Here is a 26,645-nt window from a genome sequence, read left to right on the forward strand (position 1 = left end):
ACCCTAGCAAACTCCTTCCAGGTGCTGCTGCTGTTTCCTGTGTGGGTGTGGTAGTAGAGGCCACAGGGCCAAGTATCTACTAAAATATTTTTCCAGTTAAAATTTAATTTTTATTCTCATGAATGTTTTTCTTTTTCAGGAGTAAGAAAATCTTAAACAAGAAAAAACTGAAAAGGAAACAGAAGACTAAATTGAAAGTGAAAACACGAAACAAGGTAAATGATATGGATCTATATGTTCAAGATATTACCTCTCCCATCTGGTCAGATTCTGTTCTATATCATAAAGAGGAAGAGGTTCATGACAAACTTCTTCCTACAGATTATTTTATCACTATGCTTAAAGACAGTATCTATATTGGGTTTGCCGCCACAGGAAATCCCTATAAGAGAAAAGGAGGAAAGCCAGTCTAATAGAGAAAGTGAGACCACTAAGCAATATAGTTCTGGTTCCAGGCTAGAATAATATAGCTATGTAAAACCTCCCCTTCGGAAAAAATTATGAAAGAGGGAACGGAGCTTACAGGCAAGACCAAAAGGCAGAGTAGCATGGCCAAATAGTGCTACAGTGTGCCCCAATCCAAAATCAAATATGGTCTCATTTCGGTATGTTGATGCTCTTTTCCTTCTAGTTTGACACAGCCAGTCTTTCAGATGGGGATCTATTGCCAAAGGACCTCACAGATTAGGAGAATAGAATCAGCAGGAAAGAAAAATTTTGAGGCCTTGTCAGCTCCATCAGTTTGTTTTGCAAAGGAATTCTGGCATGGATTGACAATCTGAAATACCTCTGAAGCATAGAAAGGCCTTTAACTAGTTGCATCTCTGAAAAAGATGTCTTTAGAAGCAGACTTCATATTTGATGTCTCCCTGATTGCCCTCTGGTACTCAGTTAGAGCCAAGAGCTACAATGTGATAGTATGCTGACCCATGTGGCCCTGGGAGTGAAAGAGAGATCCACAGATTAACTGCTCTCAATCACTTCAAAATACTGTGAGGGGAAGCTGTTTGGCAAACCTATGGATAAGCTGGTAGTGGATTTGTTGGAAAGATCAAGAAAGACCTTAGTTCCTAACAAGCAGGATAGGAGTGACTACAGGTCTTACCCCATATCAGGGTAATCCTTTTACACTGACCAATATAGAAAATCCCACTGGAAACACTTAAGAGGAAAATGAAACAGATGCAGGGGAGCATGTGGTGGCAGAGGTGAGTTCTTTGGTTCAACCTCAGATTTCTCAAAACAAACTGCATGTCTAGCAGACACCCCAGTGTAGAGAGGAGCCCCAAATTAGTAGTTGGCGGCTGCTTCAGTTGGCAGTGTTCTGACAAGTGGTGACCCTTGACAAATGGATTTTGGAAACAGTGCAACGGGGATAGTCTTTTGGATTTTTTTTCAAATTGAGGCAAATTTATTCCATTTGCCTTGCTAAAGGATATGTAGAAAAGGTGAGACATACAAATGGCCATCCTTCATCTCCTCTGAATGGGAGGAATAGAATCTGTTCATTCTCCAGAGAGGAACCAGTGCATTCACTCCATCTTCTTGTTCCTAGTCCCTCCCCCCCCCCCTTCCCTTCCCCCCCCCCCCCCCACCCAAGTCAAAAGGCTACAAGGCAGTTCTCAGTCTGAAGGTATCTCAATAGGTTCATGGAAAAAAAACAATCAAGATGGAAACCTTAAATACACACTAACTGCTATCAACAAGGGTACTCTAGGGCATCCTTCAGATCTCTTCATGTCAACTTCCATATCCCAATTTGGCTGTCTAACAGATGCTGCTTGTGCTTTGCTCTTAGAGAACAGCACTACCAGTACAGGTCTCTTATCTTCTGGTTTATCAACAGCCATGCAAATATTTATGAAAATGCCAGTAGTGTGAATACTAGAAATGGGATTCTTGCCTATTCTTTCCTGGATGACCTCCTTTTTCTAGCCTTATCCAGAGTCAGAGCTATAGCCAGCACCAGTCAGGATGCTGCAGAACCATGGCTCTGTGATTCAATTGGGAGAATAATCAGTTTAACACCTTTGCAATAGATTTCCTACCTCAGAGGAGAATAGATGCCGTTCTCTATAAAGTTTTCATATCACAGGAGAAAATGAGGAATCTTATCAAAACTGGTCAGCCCCTCTTGGGTAGTACCCACTCTCTCACACTGTCAATTCTGAGATCAGTAGTCTCTTGTGTGGATAATCTTTAGTGAACCCATGCTCATGTGAGGATGCTACAGAGCTTCCCCTTGTCCTCCCTCACCAATCTCTTTTCCACCCATCAGTGAAGGTATATACCCAAGTCCCTCAGATAGTGGGTTTCAAGCAAATTTGATTCAGGCTTCCTGATAGGCAAACCAGTCAGGAAGTTATTGCCACAGATGCCAGTCTGGAAAGATGGGATGCTCACACCAGGTCAAGGACTTCCTGGGGATCTGCTCCAAAAAGGGAACAAACACAGTACAAACTGCTTAGTGCTCCCATATTTGGACACTGGTCATGTACTGGTCATGACAATAACTTGGTGTAACGTCCTACATCAATAGGTCAAGGGGAGCAAGGTCAACACTCCTATATAGAGAAGGTTACTTGCTAATGACTTTGGCAGATTCTTCTCTGCTCCCTTCACATTTAAGGGAAAAATGAATGTTAGAGCTGACTGGCTTAGTTGGGAACAAATTGATAATTCGGAATGGGAACTATACCCAGATGTGTTCTATCTGTTTGTAAAGGACTTAGTCTCCAATCTGTTTGCCTCCCACATGAATCATAAGGTTTCATTGTACAGGGAAGAAATGATGATTTAAAAAAAAAAAATCAAAGCATAGAAAATTAATTTGTCCTATCTTCCTAGAGGAGCTCCTCATCTTTGCCTTTTGAGGAGAAGCTTTTGAATGTGAGAGCGAAGGGTTATTCTACCTGAATGTTCTGAAAACATGTTTAAAAAGAGAAATAAAATTGTCAATGTCAGTTTGACATTCAGAATGAGCAAAGTAAAAGAAAAGAAAATACGAAAATTAAGAGAAATGGCACTAAAAAGGGAGAAAAAGTTACCTGTAGAAAGTATTTCTGTTCAAGATCTAAAGAGGAGCTTTGGATTTCCAATTACAATACATTTCCTTAAAGAGAAGACAAGGGCTTTGCTTAGTCTTGCAGAAGTGTTTCAGACACCACCTTGGATTGACTTTTTGTCAGATTCCCAGCCTCAAACGCGGCAATAGCTGGAAGCCAGAGTGTAGCTGGTGTGTTGCAGACAGGCTGCTTGGGTCAGAGTTGCTGGATCAGGGCTATATTGTAACACGGACACTCATGGTGGGACCTGCATGCTGTTTGTGAGCAGCCCAGGTTTGGGAGCTGCAACAGCAAGAGGGCAGGTTTTTCCATCAGATTCACAGTCCCTTGCCTGACTGCTTGGGCAATTGGATTTTGACCGTACCTACTCTTGAGCAATCATTTCCTTGTTGGTGTAGAATATACTGCATAACTCTAGAAAGCTGTCTACCAGCAAGTGTTAACTACTATTTGAAATGAACCAGATTGGTGCCTTGGGTGAGGCAAAAATCTTATTAGTAGTCTCAGCTTCTATACTTTGTATTTTAGAGTAGTTAATACACTTAAAATTGAAGGGTTTTCTAACTCATCTTTGACATTTTTAGTTGATGGTAGATTGCTGTTTGCGCATAATATGGTTATCTGATCTGTGTCCCCCTTTAAGAAATCCTGTCCTTACTTAGGATCTTAATTTGGTTTTAGCTTCACTTAGGAACTCACTTTTTGAATCCTTGTCTGATTGTTCATTGTATTGTTTCTCTTAAAACAGCTTTCATTGTTGCCATAACCTCAGCCAGAAGAGTGAGCAAATTAAATGTCTTAATGGCTGAGCCACCATTTATGCCTTTTCAAAAAGATAAGGTGGTTCTTAGGCCTGATCCCAGGGTTTTGCCAAAAGTGGTGTCTGATTTTCATATGAGACAATTAATTTGCTGGTATTTTTCCCCCAGAGCTGCATATTAATAAAGGGGAATCTGTTTTATGTATTTTGGATGCAAGAATGCTCTTGCATATTATTTAGTTATTTAGATTTTGATATTTTAGTTTTTGAAAATCATCTAGATTATTTCTGTTTTACCCTGTAACCCACATGAGTTTTAGCATATCTTTCTAGACACTGGAAGGATTAAAAATGTATTGTTGACTCTTACACATTAACAAATTCCTGTACCTATGACCGCATGATCACATTCTAGTACAGCTGTGGCAGCTTCTCTTGCTTACCTTAAGCAAATTCCAGTTACTGAAATGTGCGGGGCTACGACCTGGTCCTCTGTACACACTCTTCTAAGCATTATGCTCTTAACTTGGCCATAGGGGCTAATGCTAGATTTGGTAAAGCGGTGCTTCAGTCTCTATTCAACTAGGACTCTGTTCCCTCCTCTGGGTTATTTTCAGCACTGCTGAACAATCCCATGAGTGGGATGTAGAGCCACTTGAAGAAATGAAGTTTACTTACTTGTAACCAGAGTTCTTCAAGATGACTCTGCATAGTCACGCTTCCACCTGTCTTTCGCTTTGTCTGAGTGCTCTTTTTTTAATCTCTGGGTTGGCAGTGGAGGAATCTGAAGTGGTAAAGGGCACAGCACCCTCTTATATAGCCTTGGAACTTTCAGAGACACTGAGGGGAGGTATAGGAGAGGGCACAGGAGCGCTCGAATAGTTACTGCTTGGAGAAGGTTTTATTTTTGGGTGCCATTAGGTGGTGCAATACCCATAACTATGGATATGCAGAGCCCTCTCGAAAAACTCTGGCTACAAGTAAGTAACTTCATTTTCAGACCTTGTTGATCCAGACTGGCTATTAACATTTTTGATAGGTGATTTTTAGCATACCTCATACATTATGATTATCCGGTCTTTAATGAATTCTGTGGTGGCATTTTTTTATCTATATCCGTTTTCAGGCATCTTTGCTGCTGATTATACAGTGATTATGAATATGAGCATCTTTATGTATATAGCTACCAGACATAAAAACATAATGGCAACCAAATCAACATCTCCTTTCAATTTCTCAACAGAGCTGCACTCCTAGCCCTCCAGCCCTCATTGAATTCCTGCTCTAAAAGATAGACTTTTATAGTATGGCCTCAAGATTAATAAATTTAGGACCAAGGTGAATAGTGGATTATTCCTAAAATTATTTGTTTAGCACAGTAAAGTGTCAGGGCTCCATTTTGTTATGCACTCTACAAACACAATACAAAACACTCCTTGTCCCGAAGAGCTTACAGTCCAAATAGACAAGATGGAATGTGGGAGGGGAAATAGAGGTACAACAAGGTGGAGGGATCTACCCATGGTAAAACAGGAGGTCAGTGGCAGAATCAGGACTAGACCTCAAGTCTCAGTCCCAGCCCATTGGACCACACTGCCTCTCCAAATTGAATGGTCTCTCATGGAAAATACTCTGCCATCAGCTCTCTGCTTTATTGGTGGGGTTCTAGTTTGAGTATCTCTGCAGAATGAGGCAGTGTTAGCTCAATGCAGAAGGACAGATGGGTTGGAATACTTGAGCTTTGAAACCTAAACTATCAATTAAATAACATAATGCTTAATAGTGAAAGTAGGACAAGAGACACTTTCTGAAAGTTGGTCAGCTCATTGTAAAGATGTAGGAAAACAGCCTGTAATACTTAGTCTAGTGTTAAAAGGGTTGACTTCTGAAGTTACCTGAATGCAGGTAAGATGACTTGGCCACCTAGTTATAAAGAGGGTTGGGTACTGCAACATATATAGATCAAGGCCTCATGCAATTCTAATGAGAATGAGTTTAAATATGGAGATGTTCAAATTTACTGTACAGTAGCTGTCATTGCAGTAACATTTGACATTAATGAAGTAAACAGGGCTTTATGTGGAAGACACTCCAAAGAACCTTGATATGTGCCCTACAATTGTTTTGCAGTAGGAGAGGAAGCATTGCTTATGAAGTAAATTGCTCTTAATTTGTATAATTAAGGCCAGTTTATTCAGCTTTAGGGCTCAAAACTGAGGTGAATGTATATTTGGTTTATAAATCATTGCAAACAAACTCTGAAAGTATATGTATAGATACATATATACAGTAGAAGTATATTTTATTGTATGCTATTTAACGTCCTGATTCTGTAGAAATTACATTTTTGTTTTGAGTCTGGAGCTTGTTTTATTTTGAATGAGACATGACAATCTGGGCAGAACTATTTTTTCAAGTATTTTTATTAAAAAAGCAGTTAACTGGCATTGTGTGTTTTCACGTTCACGTCTCAGCGAGTTCCATATCAAATTTGCAAAGCTAGTTGGTAAAATGATGATGGCTTTAACTTCTGGCTTGGCAGTTGCAAAGTGGGATCTCAAAATCAGTCTCTGTTCTCTAGGATTTGTTGGAACGTAGTTAACGTTCTGTTTAGTGTGTGACTCAAGAAAAAAAATTGGCTTTCCCCTGTTTATATTTGCTTTGCAGCTCTAATGAGTAAGAGGTAGTGTGACAGACCCAGACCAGTTGGGTGCAGGAGTCTGGTAGAAGGCAAATATACTGGCCACTGGATGAATAGTTTTCTGTTCCCTGAGTGACCAGAACAGTGGCTACTCTAGAGCAATCAGGAACCTGCTAGAACCAATTAAGACAGGCAAGCTAATTAAGAAACCTGGAGCCAATTAAGAACTTCCTAGAATCAGTTATGGCAGGCAGGCTAATCAGGACACCTGGTTTGAAAAGGACCTTCCAACAGTTAGTGAGGGGCGCTCGAGGAGCAGGGAGTAAGAAGGCATGCTGCTGGAGGACTGAGGAGAACAAGCATTATCAGGCTGCAGGAGGAAGGTCCTGTGGTGAGGATAAAGAAGGTGCTGGGTGGAGGCCACGGGGAAGTAGCCCAGGGAGTTGTAGCTGTCACGCAGCTATATAGGAGACGTTGTAGACAGCTGCTATCCACAGGACCCTGGGCTGGAACCCAGTGTAGAGGGCAGGCTTGGTTGCCCCCATCCCAACTCTGACACCAGTGTGACAAAGTTCCTCCTCTGCCTTGGAAGGTCCCGCGCTTTCTGGTGGATTTGCTTGCCTCAGAGGTTCATGGCAGCCCTGTTTGGTTGCTTTTGCTAGAGGCTCAAACCTGCCTTTCACTCAGCTAACCTCATCACTGGCCAGCATGGGGGAAATGGAGAACAATCTTCGCAGTCTCTGTTGTCCCACCTACTGGGTCGGGGACAGGCCAGATCCCTTTCCAAATCAGACCCTTCCCCTCTGATGTGTCTCACAGACCAGGTCAACTCTTCCTGTGCCAGATAGGGAGATGGGGGGAACCCAGGCCCACACTCTACACTGGCTTCCAGCCCAGGGTCCTGTGGATAGCAGCTGTCTACGTCTCCTGTATCAGCTGCGTAACAGCTACAACTCCCTGGGCTACTTCCCCATGGCCTCCCCCCAGCACCTTCTTTATCCTCACTAAGAGCTGCCATGAACCTCTGAGGCGAGCAAATCTGTCAAAGTGCAGGAACCACCGAGGCAGAGGAGGAACTTTGTCACAATAGTAAAAATGAACTGTTGTCAGAAATAAATTCTTTGAATACATAGGGATCTCATCTGCTTAGCATGAATGTGCCTTTTCTGCAGTCAACTTTCTGACCGTAATCATGTTTTAGTATTAAATTTGTTCTTCTGTGCCACTATTTAGGTTAACATGTCTCCAGGGTTTCCTGCTTGTTTTCATGAAGTAGATTCCCAAATGTATGTCAGTGTTGTATGAATTACATTTAAATATAAAAAGTCAAAAACATGTCTTTCTCAGTTGATTCTGAAATCCTGTCATGTGGTTTTCCTGTTATTGCTAGATTATGCAGCATATGGTGTACTGTAGAATTTCCTAATTTGAAGACTTGTGTGTTATTTAGGGTTATGATAAAGATACACATGCTGGTGAAACTTGTTTATCACTGTGTATTATGAATGACGTGCTGCTTTTCTCTGCCATATGGAGTTTTAGTCATCCATACTTGAAAAAATAAAATATTAACCCACTTTTTACCATTGTCTGGCTAAAGGGATAGTGAGACTTTGATATTTCTCTTTAGTGAAATTTGAAAAGTAATAAACTTTATAAATGAAGATTTAACTTTCAACCAAAAATAAAATCTTATTGTTTTTCAGACAGAAAACTTGGAGAGTACAATAACCATACCGGATATCAAATTACACAGCAACCCTTCAGCTTTTAATGTTTACTGCAATGTCCGCCATTGTGTTTTGGAGTGGCAAAAAAAAGAAACATCCTTAACTTTGGCTTCAAAGAACACTGTGCAGAGTGGGGATTCAGATAGTGATGAAGAGGAGGAGTCCAAAGAGCCACCCCTCAAGCTTCCAAAGGCAAGTGACCCTGGATAATTTTTCATGTGTAATTACAAGGTCTACATGGCACATCTTTGACAGTTTTATTCATCAAAATTAATTTAACCCTTTCTCAGTTGGATCATTTTACTTTATGACAAGTTATTAGGAACATAGTAATTGTTATACCAGGTCAGACCAAGTATCTTCTCTGACAGTGGTGGATACTGGATGCTTCAGAGGACTGCAAGAAACTCTGAGGTGGTCACTTGGAAATAAGCTACCCACAGAAGTTTCTTTTTAACTCCCTCAATTAGAAGTTGGCTTATTCTCTGATTTATGAGGGTTTATATTCCTTCCAAACATTTATTTTTTCAATCCCATCTAATGTAACTGGATATTTTTATCCTCCATATAAATATTTTGTTCTTTTTTTGAAATCTTGCTTAGCTCTTGGCTGCAATGTTGTTGGTCTGTATATTAAGATTGTGGACAGAATACTTCAGTAATAATAGCTTTTAGAATTTAATGACTTTAATGATTTTGCTATGAGCGTATAATAGGATGCTGTTCAATAGTGGAATATTAGAAAGAAAAGCTGGTGAGAATGGTTAAACTGCATCATTTTTCTTACCTGCATATTTTATTTGCTCATATGTCCGATTACCAGTTCCATTTAGCTATTGAGTATGCCTTTTGTGAATTCTGTTTTGCCCACCAATTAGTGTTTGTTTAATATGTGTAATCTATTAATATTGTTTCCGGTCATCCTTCCCTGATGTGAGCTCAAAGGGAGTTGGGCAGAGCAGCTTCACATAGTTCTTTTTATGTGACTTATTATGATAAGGTTGAATTAAATACTAGTAAAATTGCCTTTATGTTGGTCTTATTGTTGCCTGGAAAACAGGTATCTTACAGATGTTTTGTCATGAAAGGTTAGCTTGGAAGTCCAGAGAGGATTTTGGTGAACTTCAGAGGGACTTAACCAAAGTAGATAATTGGGCAACATGGCAGACAAATTCAGTGTTGATAAATGCCAAGTAATGCATGTTGGAGGGAAGGATTGGTGGTAGTATAATGCACTTTTACAGAGTTCTAAATTAACTATATAATCTCAGCTCATTGAAGGCTTGCTCAATGTGTAGCTTCAGTCAAAAAAGTAAACAAAATATTAGGATGCATAAGGAGTGGGATGAAGAGGAATATGAAAAACAGAATGCCTTTATGTAAATCAGTAGTCTGGCTTTAGTACTGCTGACCCTGTATCCAAAAGGATATTTGAGAATTAGAGGGCACAAAAATGATTAGAGGAAAAAACATCTATGAAGAGAGTAGAAAGATTCCTGTTTGTCAGTAAGGAGACAAATAAGAGAATGGGAATTTCTGTTCTTCCTGTCTCAAAACACAAGCACCAAGGGGATGGACATTCAGCACAATGTAAAGGTGGTAAATTTAAAACTGATAAAATGAATACTTTTTCACACAGTACTTAAATTGTGGAAAAATTGGAACAGGATGATTTTTTGAGCCTAATAACTTAGTAAGACTCAGAGGGATTGGATGTTTGTGGATACTTTGTAATAGTCACTGCTAATGAAGGACAGAAGGAGACAATAAGCTCTGTTTCAGGACATAAATCAATCTCTTAACTACAAGTATTAAAATATGACCTTTGAGGGGCGGGATGATCCCACATATACCTAGTGTGGGTTTTTTTTGTGTGTGTACATTCCTTTGAAGTATGTGGTGCTGGCCACTTCTGGAGACAGGATACTCAGCTAGATTAATCGTGAATCTGATCCAGTATGGCAATTCCCATATAAGGGCATAGGGCCTGTTTTCTTTGTAAATTTGGTTGATAGCTTCTGAAGGTGGAGTTGTAAATGCTGCCTACCTTGATTTGTTTACTTGGGAGGGAAGGGATTTGTGATTTTTTGTTTTGTTTTGTTTTTGTTTTGTTTTTTGTAGTGAATATTCCACATTTATTGACTTTGTCACCTGATCAAAATGGAATGAATGACAGCTTACCTGTGTGAATGTGAAAAAACAAGCTGTTTTAACATCTTAAATACTATTTGCAGTTTCTAGAAATACTTTCATAGTGAGGCAGTGTTAGAACAGTGTGGATAAAATTTTCAGAAGTAACCTAGGCACCAGATTTTCAGTTACTTTGATACCTAAAGATGCAGTTAGGCATCTAGTGGGGCTTTAAAAAACACCTACACAGGGTAAAGGCCAAATTTCCATTGTAATAATACAGAATTGGGCATCTAAGTTGCTTAGCTGCATATCTGCATCATTAGGCACCAAAGTGCCTTTGAAAATATGGACCTTTTGGAACCTAACAGCTTGCCTACAGTGTACCAATTGCTGTGCATTACTTGCGGTGTGGACGGTGTTACGGTGCAATGAAAGTCCAAGGATGCAGTTTAGTGGACTTTCACTGCTCTATAGCAGTGTCCACACGGCAAGTTACTGTGCAAGCAGGCTGATTCACACTATAGCTTGCTGCACAATATCCATGTGTAGACAAGCCCCATCTTTTGTTGAAAATCCATAGGATTTAGGAGCCAAAGTGCCTAAATCACTTTGAAGATGGGACCTAGACTCCTAAGTCACTTAAGTGCTTTTGCGAATGTTATCTTCATTAATAGGTGAATTGCTTTATGATATTTCGTGTGTGTGGATGTATATGTGTGTATGTATATTTGTATATACACATAATAAAATTTATTGGATTGGCATAGGCTACTGAGCTCATTTTTGTTAATTTGATATAAATGAGGAGAGTTGTTGCAGATGATTTGAAGTCTCATTTTAGTAATTTCTAGACTTATTTCCTTTGAATAAGATACTGGGCTAAATAGAGAATATTGATAAAGATCTTTTATGTTCGTCAAAGAGGGATGAAAGTTGGAAGAAAAACGTACACCTAACTTTTTCCACTTTCACAGCTCCTCCGGTGCTAAGCTTTTTAAGACTGAGATTGAGGCCTGGTTTATACTAGAAAACTTGGTCAATATAACTATGTTGCTAACAGGTGTGAAAAATCCACATTCTTGAGTGATGTAGTTAAGCCTACCGAAGTCCCAGTGTAGACAGCACTAGGTCAGTGGAAGAACTCTTCTGTTGACCTAGTTGCTGCCTCTCAGGGAGGCAGATTACCTGCACTGGTGGGGAGAATCTTCCCTGTTAGTGTAGATAATGTCTGTACTGAAGAGCTGTGCCACTGTAGCATTTTACGTATAGACAAGCCTCTAGAATGCTTGTTTTTAATTCAAATACAAAATGCTTTTCCAATTGACAATAAAGCTGGTAGTTGAAAACAAGCTGAAATAATTTATTGTACTTTTTGAACAAGATGCATTAATAAACCTCAGTGAAATCTCTGGTTTTGTTTTCTGAAATCTGATAGACCAACAAACAAACCAAATTGTTTTATATAGGCTTTTATTTGAAATATAGATCTGAATGAAAAATTCTTTGGAGGTTCCTGTAAATAGATGTTGGAGCAAAATTTGCTGTTTTCCTAAACTGCTGTGTGCCTTTGTTAGTCTTGATGCAAAGATTTTGTATTCTTTCTATGATGAAAGTGTAGTTATCAGTGGTTCACAGTCATGCTGGAAGGGCATAACGAGTGGGGTCCGCAGGGATCAGTTCTGGGTCCAGTTCTGTTCAATATCTTCATCAATGATTTAGATAATGGCATAGAGTACACTTATAAAGTTTGCGGATGATACCAAGCTAGGAGGGTTGCAAGTGCTTTGGAGGAGAGGATTAAAATTCAAAATGACCTGGAGAAATGGTCTGACGTAAATAGGATGAAATTCAATAAGGACAAATGCAAAGTATTCCATTTAGGATGGAACAATCATTTGCACACGTACAAAATGGGAAATGACTGCCAAGGAAGGAGTACTGCAGAAAGGGATCTGGCGGTTATAGTGGACCACAAGCTAAATATGAATGAACAGTATAACACGGTTGCAAAAAAAGCGAACATCATTCTGGAATCTATTAGGAGTGTTGTAATCAAGACATGAGAAGTAATTCTTCCGCTCTACTCTGCGCTGATTAGGCCTCAACTGGAGTATTGTGTCCAGTTCTGGGTGCCACATTTCAGGAAAGATGTGGACAAATTGGAGAAAATCATTTTTGTTGCTCTTCTGTGGACTAAAGGTCTAGAAAACATTACCTATGAGAGAAGATTGAAAAAATTGGGTTTGTTTAGTGTGGAAAAGAGAAGACTGCGAGGGGACATAAGAGTTTTCAAATACATAAAAGTTTGTTGAAGGGAGGAGGGAGAAAAATTGTTGTTCTTAACCTCTGAGGATAGGAGAAAAGCAATGGGCTTAACTTGCAGCAAGGGAGGTTTAGGTTGGACATTAGTAAAAACATCTTAACTGTCAGAGTGGTTAAGCACTGGAATAAATTGCCTAGGGAGGTTGTTGAATCTCCATCATTGGAGATTTTTAAGAGCAGGTTAGAAAAACACCTGTCAGGAATGATCTAGATAATACTTAGTCCTGCCATGAGTGCAGGGGATTGGATTAGATGAGGTCCCTTCCAGTCCTATGATTCTGAGAGACAAACATGTGTATCTGCTTTGGGCACAGTTGGATTAAGAAGCCCAATGATGAAGACACTGGCCTTGGCCCTGGAATTGAATTCCATGATTGTTGCACAGGCAGTTCTTAATTCATCTGATCTGATAGTGAAAGCCTCTAAGGCACCACTGGCATTGGCTTCTGAGATAAGAGCCGAGCCCCAAGAAAAGCCTTTGTATCAGTCGTCTTTTGATTAAAAAAATGATGGCAAGAAATAAGAAGGCTTCTCTTATCAGGGCCAAGTTGCATCCAGGAGATTAATCAGATCTGTATTTTTTGACATCAGATCCTAACCTGAAAATTAGATGTAAATCCCTGCGTAAATCTCAATTATGGGTTCTAAGGACAGCATCTGATCTAAAGAGAGCTCTGGAACTAGCAGTAGTTTCATCATCACCGATTCACACAGCTTCATCGGTTACTGTGGTAGCTGAAGTTCACCACACAAATCTGCAGAGCCACGAGACCAGTTAGCTAAAGTGGAGAAGATGAAAGCTCCAACCAATTATCCTTCTCATATTTTGACTCCTGTGAAACAAAAGAGATGGGATAAGCGATCTTATTTTTCCCAGAGACTTTCCTGCTGCCCCCAAGAATACCTTCGGGCTCACGCGGTGAAATGATGTCGCCTTTTTTGCTAAACATGCCAGGTCCTCTAGTTTCTCCACTTGTCTCTTGAATCTGCAGTCTGTGCTTGTCCGATCTACAGAGGAACTGGACTGAGTTAGGTTTTCAGAGGTCCTGTCGAGATTTCACGTTCAGGAAAGAGTACTTCTGGACATTGGGCTTGTGCTGTCTTATCTTCTAGGGTCTGAGATGTTCCTAGAATTTGGGTATTGTTACTACTGGCAAGTTCCACTAAAGGATGCATGGCCCTATTAGTGTCGTTTCAGCAGCACAGAGAGATTGCACAGCCACTGTTGGAAAAGCTTGCCCATTGTATCCGAGCTTCCCAGATCTGACTACTTCTCCTGTCTTCAAAGAGCATTGTCACTCTATGATCCCTGAAATTCTGTCAGCAGAAGGAGAGCCTGCTGCTCAGAGTACCAGCAACTGGAGCCAATGGTGGAAACTGACTCATCACCAAATGAATTGTTGGGGTGGCTACCACTACTTCTCATTCTAAGGACAGTTTACAATTCCACAAGTTTGTAGATAAGATGGCCATGACTTTGAAACTTCCATCTGTAATATTGGAAGAACACCCCCATTCTGTATTTATGTTTTGGGTGCTCTGTCAAGGAATGAAGTCTTTCTTCCAGTTGTAGATGAACTGTTGCAGCCTGCAAAAGCAATGCAGTGTACCGCTTCAAAAAACAAAAACAAAAAAACCCCCTAAGTTATATTATTTGCTATATAAAATATTCTCCTTTGTTCACGCCCTAAGCCTTAGTTGCAGCAGTCATTAGATCTAGAGGAGGAGGTTTGAATTTCACATCCTCCAGCAAGAGGGGAAAATAGATGGAGGTAACTGGTTAAAAAAAGTGTTCGCCATTGTTTGCCTTGAAGAAACAGTGGCTAATTACCAGGCAGTATGGGAAAGGTTTTCTGCCTAATACAGGCAGAGAATAGTCCACTGATTGTCCTTCATATGGGAACAAATGATACTTCTGGATTTTCATGGGGACGCTTCACGGAAGAGTAGACGAGGCTCGGAAAGATGCTTAAAGAAATGGAGGCTAATGTGATGTTCAGTGGGATTCTACCTGTCGCTAGAAGAGGAGAGCAAAGGTGAGACAAGATTATGAGGATCCATAGATGGCTCAGACAGTGGTACTGTACGGAGGGCTTTGGGATAATTGTCCACTGGGAGACATTCACAGACAGAAGTGTTTTCATGGGACAGACTCCACCTTAATAGGGAGGGAAATAGACTTCTTAGATGGAGGTTGAGACAACTGATTACAAGCGCTTTAAATTAGGAATTCACAGTAGATGCTCTTGTAATCTCCACGCCTGGTTCTAACCCTGAGTGGGGGAAAAAATCAAGTAACAGAGGATATAGCAATGGAGAAAGGAACAACAGAGGGTAGGAGAATGGATATCAAGAGGACAGATACTGTCCGTGGTATTGGCACTAACAGTCAGGTAGGCGATACTGGTAGTAGAGTGACCATGCTTAGTCGTGTGAGGAATCTTGGTGAAGCCAAGCAGGAACAACTTAGATGTCTTTACAACAATGCAAGGAGCCTGGGTAACAAAATGGATGAACGAGAACTCCTGGGTCAGGAAGTTAAACTAGATATTATAGGGATAACAGAAATAAAATGGAATAGTAGTCATGACTGAAATATAGGTATTGAAGGGTATGTTCTGTTCAGAAATACAGATAAAGGTGGTGGAGTAGCATTGTATATTAATGGTAAAGTAGGCGATCCAGAAATTAGAAGTGATTGGATAAAATGGGGAATCTGTTTGGGTCAAAATCACTTTGGCAAAGAAAGCTGTAAAAGAAGCTTCACTGGGATAATGCTTGGGGTATACTAAAGACCCCCATGATCTGATATGGATAGGGACTTCTTTAATATTTTCAATGGGATAATCATACAATTTCCAGTAGTATTTATAGGAGACTTTAATTTCCCTGATATATATTGGCGGACAAATGCTACTAATAATGGTAGGGCCCAGATATTCCTGAATGTGATAGCAGACAGATTTTTTTTTCACCAGGTACTCACTGAACCAAGAAGAGGTGATGTCATTTTAGGTTTCGTATTGGTAAGTATTAATGAACTCATAGAAGAACTGGTTTTAGAGGACTACTTTGGCTCAAGTGATCATGAGTTAATTCAGTTGAAAGTTAATGGAAGGATTTTTTTTAAAAAAGGTCTGCAACTAGGATCCTTGATTTCAAAAGGGCAAACTTAAAAAAATTGAGGGAAGTTGTTAGGGAAGTAGACTGGACTGAAGAACTTAAGGAGCTGAATGAGGAGGAGGCCTGGAATTATTTAAATCAGAGTTGTAGAAGCTATCTGAAGCCTGCATCTCAAGCAAGGGGAGAAAAATTGTGGGAAAGGGTTGAAGATCTAACAGCATGAACAAGCATCTTAAACAGGTTAAGAGACAGCAGAAAGCTGATAAGGGATGGATCAGCAAGGAAAATGACTCTTGGAGGTCAGAAAGTGTAGGGAAAAGGTGGGACCTGCCAAAAGCCAAACAGAGTTGGACCTTGGAAAGGAAATTAATACAATAGTAAGAGGTACTTTAGACACATAAAGAAAAAGAAAACAAAGAAAGAAAAGTGGGACTGCTAAGCACTGAGAATGGGGTGGATATTAAAGATAATCTAGGTGTGGCCCAACATTTAAGTGAACACTTCGCCTAAGTTTTAAATAAGGGTATAATAAGGCTCTTAGAAGTAGTGGCAGGGTGGCTAATGGAAACGAGGTTATGGAAGTAGAAATTACGACATTCTAGGTAGAAGTCAAACTGAAACAGCTTGGGACCAAATGGGGGCCCAGATAATTCCAACCATGAATATTAAAGGAACTGGCAGATAAAAGTGCAAGTCCAATAGCAAGGATTTTTAATGAATCTGTAAACTTAGGAGTTGTACCCTGTGACTGGAAAATTGCTTATATTATGCCTGTTTGACCTCAGTTGTATGCAAAGTCTTGGAACAAATTTTGAAAGAGAAAGTAGTTAAGTACATAAAGGTAAACAGTAATAGGGATAAAATACAACATGGTTTTAAAAGAGGTAGACTGTGCCAGATCAATCTGATCTCTTTTTTTGAGAAATTAACTAGTTTCTTTAGACAAAGGAAATGCAGTAGATCTAATCTACATGGTTTTCAGTAAGGCATGCCACATGGAAAATTATTAGTTAAATTGGAGAAAATAGGGATTAATATGGGACTGGGAAGGTGGATAAGGAACTGGTTAAAGGGGACACTATAATGGGTCATACTGAAAAGTGAAATGTTAGGCTGGAGGGAGGTTACTAGTGGAGTTCCCCAGGGATCAGTCTTGGGACCAATTTTATTTAACATTTTTATTAATGACCGTGGCACATAAATGGGGGTGTGCTAATAACTTGTGGATGAGACAAAGAATATCATACAAGATTTGTGTGACATTGAAAACTGGATAATAAAAATGGGATGAAATTTAATAGTGCAAAGTGCAAGGTCATGCAATTAGGGACTAACAAGAAGAATTTTTGCTATAAGCTGGGGACATCTCAGTTAGAAGCGACAGAGGAGAAGGAAGACCTGGGTGTATTGGTTGATCACAGGATGACTATGAGCTGCCAGTGTGATGGCAGATTGGCAGAGACCCTGGTTATTTTTGGCCTTCCTCTGCTGCATGTTAAATTAGAGTAAATGGTGGATTCTTTGTAACTTGAAGTCTTTTAAATCAAGATTTGAGCACTTCACTAACTCAGTCAGAGGTTGCGGGTCTATTACCGGGTGGGTGAGAGACTGTGGCCTTTAGTGTGCAGGGGGTCAGACTAGATCATCATGATGGTCCTTTGTGGCCTTAAAGTCCATGAGTCTAAGAGATGTTTGTCTGCTCCTCCAGAAAGCAAGTTATAGATAGAAGACTTTCCTTGTGAAGGAGGTGGATTATGCATCAAGAAAACTGAAATGTTAGAGAAGGTGAAGAATTCAAGGTCTACAGTACTCTGTCTTTCAACCTGTTGGAAGAAGGACCTCTGTGGTCCTCTTTTAAGATACTGTAGGGAGTTCAATCCACCATGTTGGTAGTCTTATTCTTGGAGTGCACTGTTGTGGAGGAGCTAGTGGTCATGGTCAGTGCTCCCTCTAATTTTTCCCACCTATGTGTGGAATTAATTTTGTTGTGCTCCAATAAGGAGGTGATCTGTGACACACCAGTTCTGGCAGGGCTGGGCTGGACCAGGCCCCGGGGGAGGGGCTCCTCTTCCCGGCCGCGGCAGCTCCAGTGGGGCTGGGTTGGGCCACCTCTCTACAGCAGTGGCAGTTCCGGTGGGCCTGGGCTGGGCCGGGCTGGAGGACCTGCCAGCCCTTAATAGCTGCGCAGCTTACAGGGAACCTAAGTCATGGTACATATAGATACCAATGAGATAGGGAAGGGCAGGAGGGAGGTCTTGAAGGCCAAATGTAGGCTAAGTGAGAGATTGGAACTTCCATAGTACCAGAATCTGAAATGCTTTCTGTTCCATATTCGGGTGCAGCCAGCCAGGCAGAACTGCAGGGTGTCCATGTGTGGATGAGACCATGGCGTTAGGAGTAAGGATTTAAGTTTATTAGGAACTGGGGAACCTTCTGGGAAAGGAAGAGCGTATACAGGAAGGATGGGCTCCACCTAAACAAAAGTTCTAGCATGTAAAATTGAAAAGATCATAGAGGAGTTTTTAAACCAAGGGCTGGTGGAAAGCGGACAAGTGCTCCCTTAGGGGATGATTTATTAACAGGGATACTCTATATTCTAGCAGAGGAGAGGACAGAAGTACAGGTAGGAACTGAACAGAGAAGCAATCAAACGAAAGAGCCCCATCACTTGCATCACCTGAAGGCAGACTACTAAATATTTACAAATTTTATGTGTGCTTGTATACAAATGCAAGAAGTCTAAATACCAAGATGAACAAACTTGAGTATTAAATGAGGCTGTTGATATAATAGGCATCACAGAAACTTGGTGGAACAATGATAATCTATGAACACGGGTAATACCAGGGTACAAAATATATAGGAATGACGAAGTAGGTCGTGCTGGAGGGGGAGTAGCATTATATGTGAAACAAAACCTAGAATCAAATCTAATAAAAATCTTAAATTAACCAAACTGTATCCTAGAATCTCTATGGATAGAAATTCCGTGCTTGAATAATAAGAGTATAGCAGTAGGAGCGTACTACTGACTACCTGACTAGGATGGTGAGATGTTCAGGAAGATTGGAGAGGCTACAAACCTAGCAGCAAACCCAATAATAATGGGGGATTTCAACTACAGTAGAATCTCAGAGTTATGAAAAACAGTTATGAAGTGACTGGTCAACCACATATTTCATTTTGAACCAGAAGTACACAATCAGACAGCAGCACAAGCGCACACACATGCACGCATGCAAGTACAGTAGTGTTAAACATAAACTACTAAAAAAAGGGAAAGTTTAAAAAAAAAATTTGACAAGGCAAGGAAACTATTTTTGTGCTTGTTTCATTTAAATTAAAATGATTAAAAGCAGCATTTTTTCCCCTTCGTATTAAAGTTTCAAAGCTGTTTTAAGTTAGTTCAGCTGTAAACTTTTGAAAGCACAACCATAATGTTTTGTTCAGAGTTAAGAACATTTCAAAGTTATGAACAACCTCCATTCCTGAGGTGTTTGTAACTCTGAGGGTCTACTATATCCTTGTATACTGGATAGATGTTAACTCCGGATGGGATGCAGAAATAAAACTTCTAGACGAAGGCTGTGTTACACTGTCATTTTCAGCGCTAAAACTTTTGTCGTTCAGGGGTGTGAAAAAAAACCCTGAGCGACAAAAGTTTTAGTGCTGAAAAGCACCAGTATAGACAGTGCTTTATTGCCGGGAACTCATTCGGGGTGGTTTTATTTTTATTTTTTTTTTATCGCCGGGAGAGCTCTTCCCTGGTGATAAAGCTTGTCTACACTGCCCATGTCACAGTGCTGCCGTGGTCGTGCTGTAACGTGGGCAGTGTAGTCATACCCTTAGTGACTAGCTATTCCAGGAAGCAGTCCTGGAACACGCAAGGGGAGAGACAATATTTTATTTAGTCCTAAAGCACGGGATCTGGTCCAAGAAGTGAATATAGCCGAACTGCTCAGTAATAACAACCAAAATGTAATTAAATTTAACATCCTTGTATTGGGAAAATTGCCAAAGATATCCACCACAGTAGCATTTAATTTCAAAAAGGGGAACTACACAAAAATAAGAGAGCTATTTAAATGCAAATTAAAAGGAACAGTTACGAAAGTGAAATTCCTGCAAGCTGCATAGAAACTATTTTAAAACACCATATTTGAGGCTCAAACTAAATGTATACCCCAAATTATAAAAACAAACAAAACAAGTAGGAGGACCAACAAATGCCACCCTGGCTGAACAACAATGTAAGAGAGGGCAGTTAGAGGTAAAAAGATATTCCTTAAAAATTGGAAGTCAAATCCTATTGAGGATCATAGAAAGGAGCATTAACTCTGGCAAGTCAAGTGTAAAAGTATAATTATGCAGGCCAAAAACAAATTTGAAGAGCAACTAGCATAAGACACAAAAACTAATAGCAATTTTTAAGTATGTCACAAGCAGGAAGCCTGACAAGCTATCAGTGAGGCCACTGAATGATAGAGGTGCTAAAGGAGCACTCAAGGAAGACGAGGCTGTTGTGGAGAAGCTATGTGAATACTTTGCATCAGTCTTCACTGGAGAGGATGTGAGGGAGATTCCCGCACCTGAGCCATTCTTTTTAGGTGACAAATCTAAGGAACTGTCCCAGGTTGAGGTGTCAGTAGAAGAATTTTGGAACATATTGATTAATTAAACAGTAATAAGTCTGCAGGCCCAGATGGTAGTCACACAAGAGTTGTGAAGGAACTCAGATATGAAATTGCAGAACTATTAACTGTGATATGCAAGTTATTGCTTAAATCTGCCTCTGTACCAGATAACTGAAGGGTAGCTAGTGTAATGCCAATTTTTAAAAAAGTCTCCAGAGGCAATCCTGGCAATTATAGGTTGGTAAACCTAAGTTCAATACCAGACAAATTTGTTGAAACTATAATGAAGAATGTAATGATCAGACACACAAATGCAGTATGTTGGAAGAGCCAGCACAGCTTTTGTAATGGCTATCTGACCAATCTATATGAATTCTTTGAGGGTGTCAGCAACCATGTGGACAAACGTGATCTCATGGATATAGCGTACTTGGACTTTCAGAAAGCCCTTGGCAAGGTCCCCTCTCAAAGGCTCTTTGCAAAGCAAGCAGTCATGAGGTAAGAGGAAAGGTCCTTTCACAGATCAATAATTGGTTAAAAGATAGGAAACAAAGGTAGGAATAAATGATCAGTTTTCACAATGGAGAGATGATCTGTACTGGAACCAGTCCTATTCAACATATTCATAAATGATCTGGAAAAAGGGGTAAATATAGTGAGGTGGCAAAGTTTGCAGGTGATACAAAATTACTCAAAACAGTTAAGTCCAAAGCAGATGTGAAGAGTTACTAAGGGATCTTACAAAACTGGGTGACTGGGTAACAAAACGGCAGATGAAATTCAGTGTTGATTGGTGCAAAGTAATGCATATTGGAAAACATAATCCCAATAATACATACAAAATGATGGGCGTCTATCTTAATTATCTACCACCGGTCAAGAAAGAGCTCTTGTAGTCATCGTGAGTAGTTCTTTGGAAACATCTGCTCAGGGTGAGGTGGTAGTCAAAAAAGCTAACAATGTTAGGAACCATGTGAGCAGTGTGATCAGCACTGCAATGAGGTGATTACACCCTTTGAGCTGCGACAGCAGCCTTAATTTATGAGTGTGAATGTGCAGAGTCCATCTGAAAGAACTCTGGTTATAAGTAACCTTCATTTTCTGTGTCACTGTAAACTTGTACTGTCACAGGCTCCCAATAGAAGCTATTACAGGTGCTAAACCCAAATTGGGCCTGTGCCATTCATGTGGTTGGTAACCAGGGGGTCTGCAGCCCAGAGATCCAGTCTAAGTATGGTTGAACTGCATGACTCTGCGCAGAGTGAGGTGCAGGAAGCCAGGCCAGTCACACAAGGGATGGATGCATTTGAGAGGAAATAAAGAGGTCCAAGGTACAGTTTGTCCTGTAGCCATGACATGATCTAAAAATTGAAAACAATCAGCTTTGTTCAGGGGTTTTTAAATATTAAATATCTAATTATGTAGACACATGCATATTAGAATAACCGTATCTCTGTTTCATATTCAAAATTACACTTGTTTGAGAATTTGGTTTGATTATTTCTGTGTGGGGACTGCTGTGCTCTTCTATATTTACATGGTAGAGTGTTTGTGTTAAGCTAAAGAGAAATTCATACCATTATGTAAATATTTTTATGGCTGAACTTATCAAAGCATCCTGATAATGGGTCTTCTGTTTAAAATGTGTGTTGTACTTTTTTAGATCATTGAAGTTGGACTATGTGAAGTTTTTGAATTGATCAAGGAGACAAGATTTTCTCATCCATCACTGTGTCTCAGGAGTCTGCAAGCTCTGCTTAATGTGCTCCAGGGCCAGCAGCCAGAAGGTCTCCAGTCAGAGCCTCCTGAAGTTCTAGGTAATATTTCATACTTTTGCTTGAGCTTATGTTTGGCGCAAAAAAAAAAAAAAAAGTCATTAGCAGGCAATGAGAAGAGGATGGTGTGTTTTCATCTATTTTAATAGATTATTTATACAAGGAATTTATATTCAGTTCTCTGTTATAACCTGATACATTTAATTTTTGTTCTGGGGCCATGACTCCCTCAAGGGAATTGGACACTCTGACCCGTTATCTTTGTAAAAGAGAGATCTCTGTATATAGAGGGGATATCATTTTGTGCTTTTATGACATTCACTTCACCAGTTTTTTGTACACTGTAGTGATACAAAAACCAGAAAGTCCAGCTTGAGGTTCTTTTTGGTTTTACTAATCCTATAAGACATTGGTCTCCGAGAAAAGGCAATGCTGTGGAAGGCCACTATCCTATACTACTACTGCATGCTAAAAATTTGTATATTTATCTATTGTATAAAAGTTGAATAATACACAGAGAAATGTCATGTTTTGTTTGTCACTCTTGAACAATTGTATCATTGCGTATTCACTAATAAAGGTAATATCGGTATTTTGATCCTTTGGTTTTTGGTGGTACTGAAAACATGTTGATTTACCTCTTAACAGCTCTGCATATGAGGAGTAGCAAAAGAAGTGCATGCAGTGGAATTAATTACACTGTAGAAATGATCATAGAAAAAATCTTAACCATAGTAATAGAGTTAGAAACTCAGGCTGTCCAGGCTTGTACTTGAACATGTATTGTTCTAAAACCTGTTCAGACTCCTTGGCTCTTGATACCACTGTACATTAGGTATTCACTTGCAGAGGTAACCAATATAACTGATACGTATGTTTGCATGAAACTTCTAATTATGGTGAGATGTACTGCAGGAAAAATTGCTAGAAGTTAGATTTGATATACAGTTGTATATCAAGCTACACATTACTGTCTGTAATACTGCAGCTGACATAAAAAAGAAGTAAACACTAAATAAAGAGGAAGATTTCATCCCTGTTCAACAACTGAACAGGAAGAAGAAACGCACGTGATCACAAGTGTATTTATTTTCAAGACATAGTTTACAAAAAAAACAGGGCTGTCAAGCAATGAAAAAAAATTATGATTAATCGCACTGTTAATAATGGAATACAGTTTATTTAAATATTTTTGGATCCTTTCTACATTTTCAAATATATTGATTTCAATTACAACACAGAATACAAAGTGTGCAGTGCTCACTATATTTATTTTTTATTACAAGTATTTGCACTATAAAAAAGCCAAAAGAATAGTTTTTCAGTTCACCTAATACAAGTACTGTAGTGCAATCTCTTTATCGTGAGAGTTGAACTTATAAATGTAGAATTATGTACCAAAAAAAAAACTGCATTCAAAAATAAAACTATGTAAAATTTTAGAGCCTGCAAGTCCACTCAGTCCTACTTGTTCAGCCAATCCCTCAGAGAAACAAATTTGTTTACATTTGCAGGATATAATACTGCCTGCTGCTTGTTTACAATGTCACCTGAAAGTTACAATAGGCGTTGGCATGGCACTGTTGTAACCGGCGTCGCAAGATATTTATGTGCCAGATGCGCTAAAGATTCATATGTCCCTTCATGCTTCAACCACCATTCCAGGGAACATGCGTCCATCATGATGATGGGTTTTGCTCAATAACAATCCAAAGCAGTGCATACCAATGCATGTTCATTTTCATTATCTGAGTCAGGTGCCACCACCAGAAGGTTGATTTTTTTTTTTTTGTGTGGTGGTGGTGGTGGTTCAGGTTCTGTAGTTTCTGCATCGGAGTGTTGCTCTTTTAAGACTTCAGAAAGCGATGTTCCACACCTCATCCCTCTCAGATTTTGGAAGGCACTTCAAATTCTTAAACCTTGGATCAAGAGCTGTATCTTTAGAAATGTCACATTGGTACCTTCTTTGCGTTTTTTGTGAAATCTGCAGTGGAAGTGTTCTTTAAACGAACAACATGTGCTGTGTTATCATCCGAGACTACTATAACATGAAATACACCTTTTCCTCGTTCTAACGCTGTCCTCGGGAGCCAAAAAATCTTACTGCGTTATAGGTGAAACTGTGTTATATCGAACTTGCTTTGATCCACCGGAGTGCGCGGCCCCCCCGGAGCACTGCTTTACCGCGTTATATCCGAATTTGTGTTATATCAGGTCGCGTTATATCGGGGTAGAGGTGTATATGGCAGAATGTGGGTAAAACAGAGGAGGGAACATACAGTTCTCCCCCAAGGAGTTCAGTCATAAATTTAATTAACACATTATTTTTTTTAACTAGCTTCATCAGCATGGAAGCATGTTCTCTGGAATGATGGACAAAGCATGAAGGGACATATGAATGTTTAACATATTTGGCACGTAAATACCTTGCAATGGTGGCTACAAAAGTTCCATGCAAATGCCTGCTCTCACTTTCTGGTGACATTATAAATAAGGAGAGGGCAGCATTATCTCCTGTAAATGTAAACAGATTTGTTTGTCTTAGTGATTGGCTGAACAAGAAGTAGGAGTGAGTGGACTTGTAGGCTCTGAAGTTTTTTACATTGTTTTGTTTTCAAGTGCAGTTATGTAACACAAATAGATTTTTTTTCAGTTGCATTTTCTTCACAAAGATTACACTACAGTACTTGTATGAGGTGAATTGAAAAAAACTTTTCTTTTATCATTTTTACAGTGCAAGTATTTGTAATAAAAATAATATACACTTTGATTTCAATTAAAACACAATACAATATATATGAAAATGTAGAAAAACATCCAAAATATTTAATAAATTTCAATTGGTATTCTATTGTTTAAGAGTGCTATTAAAATTGCAATTAATTGCCATTAATTTTTAAAATCGTGATTCATTTTTTTGAGTTAATCACGTGAGTTAACTGCAATTAATCTATAGCCCTAGAAAAAGCTAATCTTCGAGAAGCTCATCATGTCTTTACAGAGACAACATTTCAAAGGTTTTAAAGGCCCCTGGTATACCCATATACTGGAATCTTGTGTCTTGGAAAGACACTTCTCAAACTGATTGAATCACAGCACTACTTCCTCCCCTGGCCTATTTGGCACATTACCTGGGCACCAGCTCTGTCTGCCACCCCTTCAGTGAAATGGAGCATTAGGCACCCAGAGCCAATGCTGACCCTCAAGATGCCTCGGTAGCCTAAATACAGCCCTCCTAGAACTCAGCCTGGAAGCACACATCTTTGGTAATCATTTAACTTTCTCAGGAGGCATGTAGTAGTGAAGCATATAACACAGACACTTTGAGTGGAGTCTAAAAATGTGAAATGCTCTTTTACTTAGCAGATAAAACACAAGAGTACAGATCATTTAGAAAATAATGAACACCCTAAATGCAATGCCCTCACTAGCTCTCCTTCAGAGTCTGGGGGGAACCATCTGGATTCAGGAAGGTAGGCAGGTGACCCTGCCTCATTGGACTTTTGCATATTGGATTGCTTCTCCCTCAGTCTTTCAGCTTGGCTTGCCTTCTCTATTCTTGGCTGGTGTGTGCCCTTCCTTTCTCTTGCCCAGTGGTTTCTGTGTCTTGCGCCAAGCTTTCCGTGTTTGTATGCCCCCATCCCAACATGTGGCTTTCTTTGTTCTGCCTTCTGGTAAATTTCCACTGTTTTAAAACTTCCCCCTTTACTCAGACAAGAGGATGTGTCTTCCCCTAGCAAACTCCCTTAACTCTTAATGGCTGGTCAGCAGATTAAGTACTTTTCATGTCCTCAGGCTGGTGTGTGTCTGGTGCAGGTCTTGCCCACAGTGGTGGATACACATACATGGGCTTTCCATGATACAACAGTATCATGAGAAATTCAGAATAACTTCATAATATCCACCAGAGTTCATTGTTGGACAGATAGAGGCCCTGAGTTATCACTGATCCACCTGATCAAAGTCCGTTCCAGAGGCTTAGCTGGAGATTGAGCTGGAGGCCTCAGAGACAATGGTTCTAGCACTGTCCATTAACACTCTCTCCAGTATTTGCTGAGGGGTGGCTTATCTTGAGACGTACTTTTTCTTTCCGGACTTTTTTTTTCTTCAGACAGACACTTATTGAGTTAAACCGATAAAATCTTATAGAAAGCAACCCAATTAGCAGGTCGACATAGAGTATTAATAAATTATTACAGAGCACCTCTAAATCTGTCATTCTCTATCAGTGACCTATCTGAACACCATGATCTTTTAATGCATTTATCTTGATACCTTGTGTGGTAGAGAAGCTTTATCTCCATTTTACAGATGAAGAACTGCGGCACAGAGAGACTAAGGTCTCTGTGACCCAAGGTTACACAGAAATTGTGTGGCAGAGCTGGGAATTGAACCAGGGTCTTAAGTCCCTTGCTGGAACCCTTGCCATTGAACCATCCTTCTTGTCGTAGATCAATGGAAC

The 26,645-nt window shown here is 39.8% G+C and overlaps 1 protein-coding gene across 13 annotated transcripts in view; it reads left to right on the plus strand.

Moving 5' to 3' along the window:
- Nucleotides 1-26,645, plus strand: part of MYCBP2 (MYC binding protein 2) — a 395,137-nt gene that overhangs the window by 34,853 nt on the left and 333,639 nt on the right. For all 13 annotated transcript variants that reach the window (XM_034758293.1, XM_034758294.1, XM_034758297.1 and 10 more), the window contains exons 2-4: nt 140-215; nt 8,173-8,388; nt 22,072-22,225. In XM_034758293.1, the coding sequence (XP_034614184.1) occupies nt 140-215; nt 8,173-8,388; nt 22,072-22,225 (446 nt within the window). The remainder of the gene's footprint in view (nt 1-139; nt 216-8,172; nt 8,389-22,071; nt 22,226-26,645) is intronic.

This window comes from Trachemys scripta, chromosome 1, assembly GCF_013100865.1.
Source record: "Trachemys scripta elegans isolate TJP31775 chromosome 1, CAS_Tse_1.0, whole genome shotgun sequence".
In the NCBI taxonomy this organism is placed as follows: Eukaryota; Metazoa; Chordata; order Testudines; family Emydidae; genus Trachemys; species Trachemys scripta.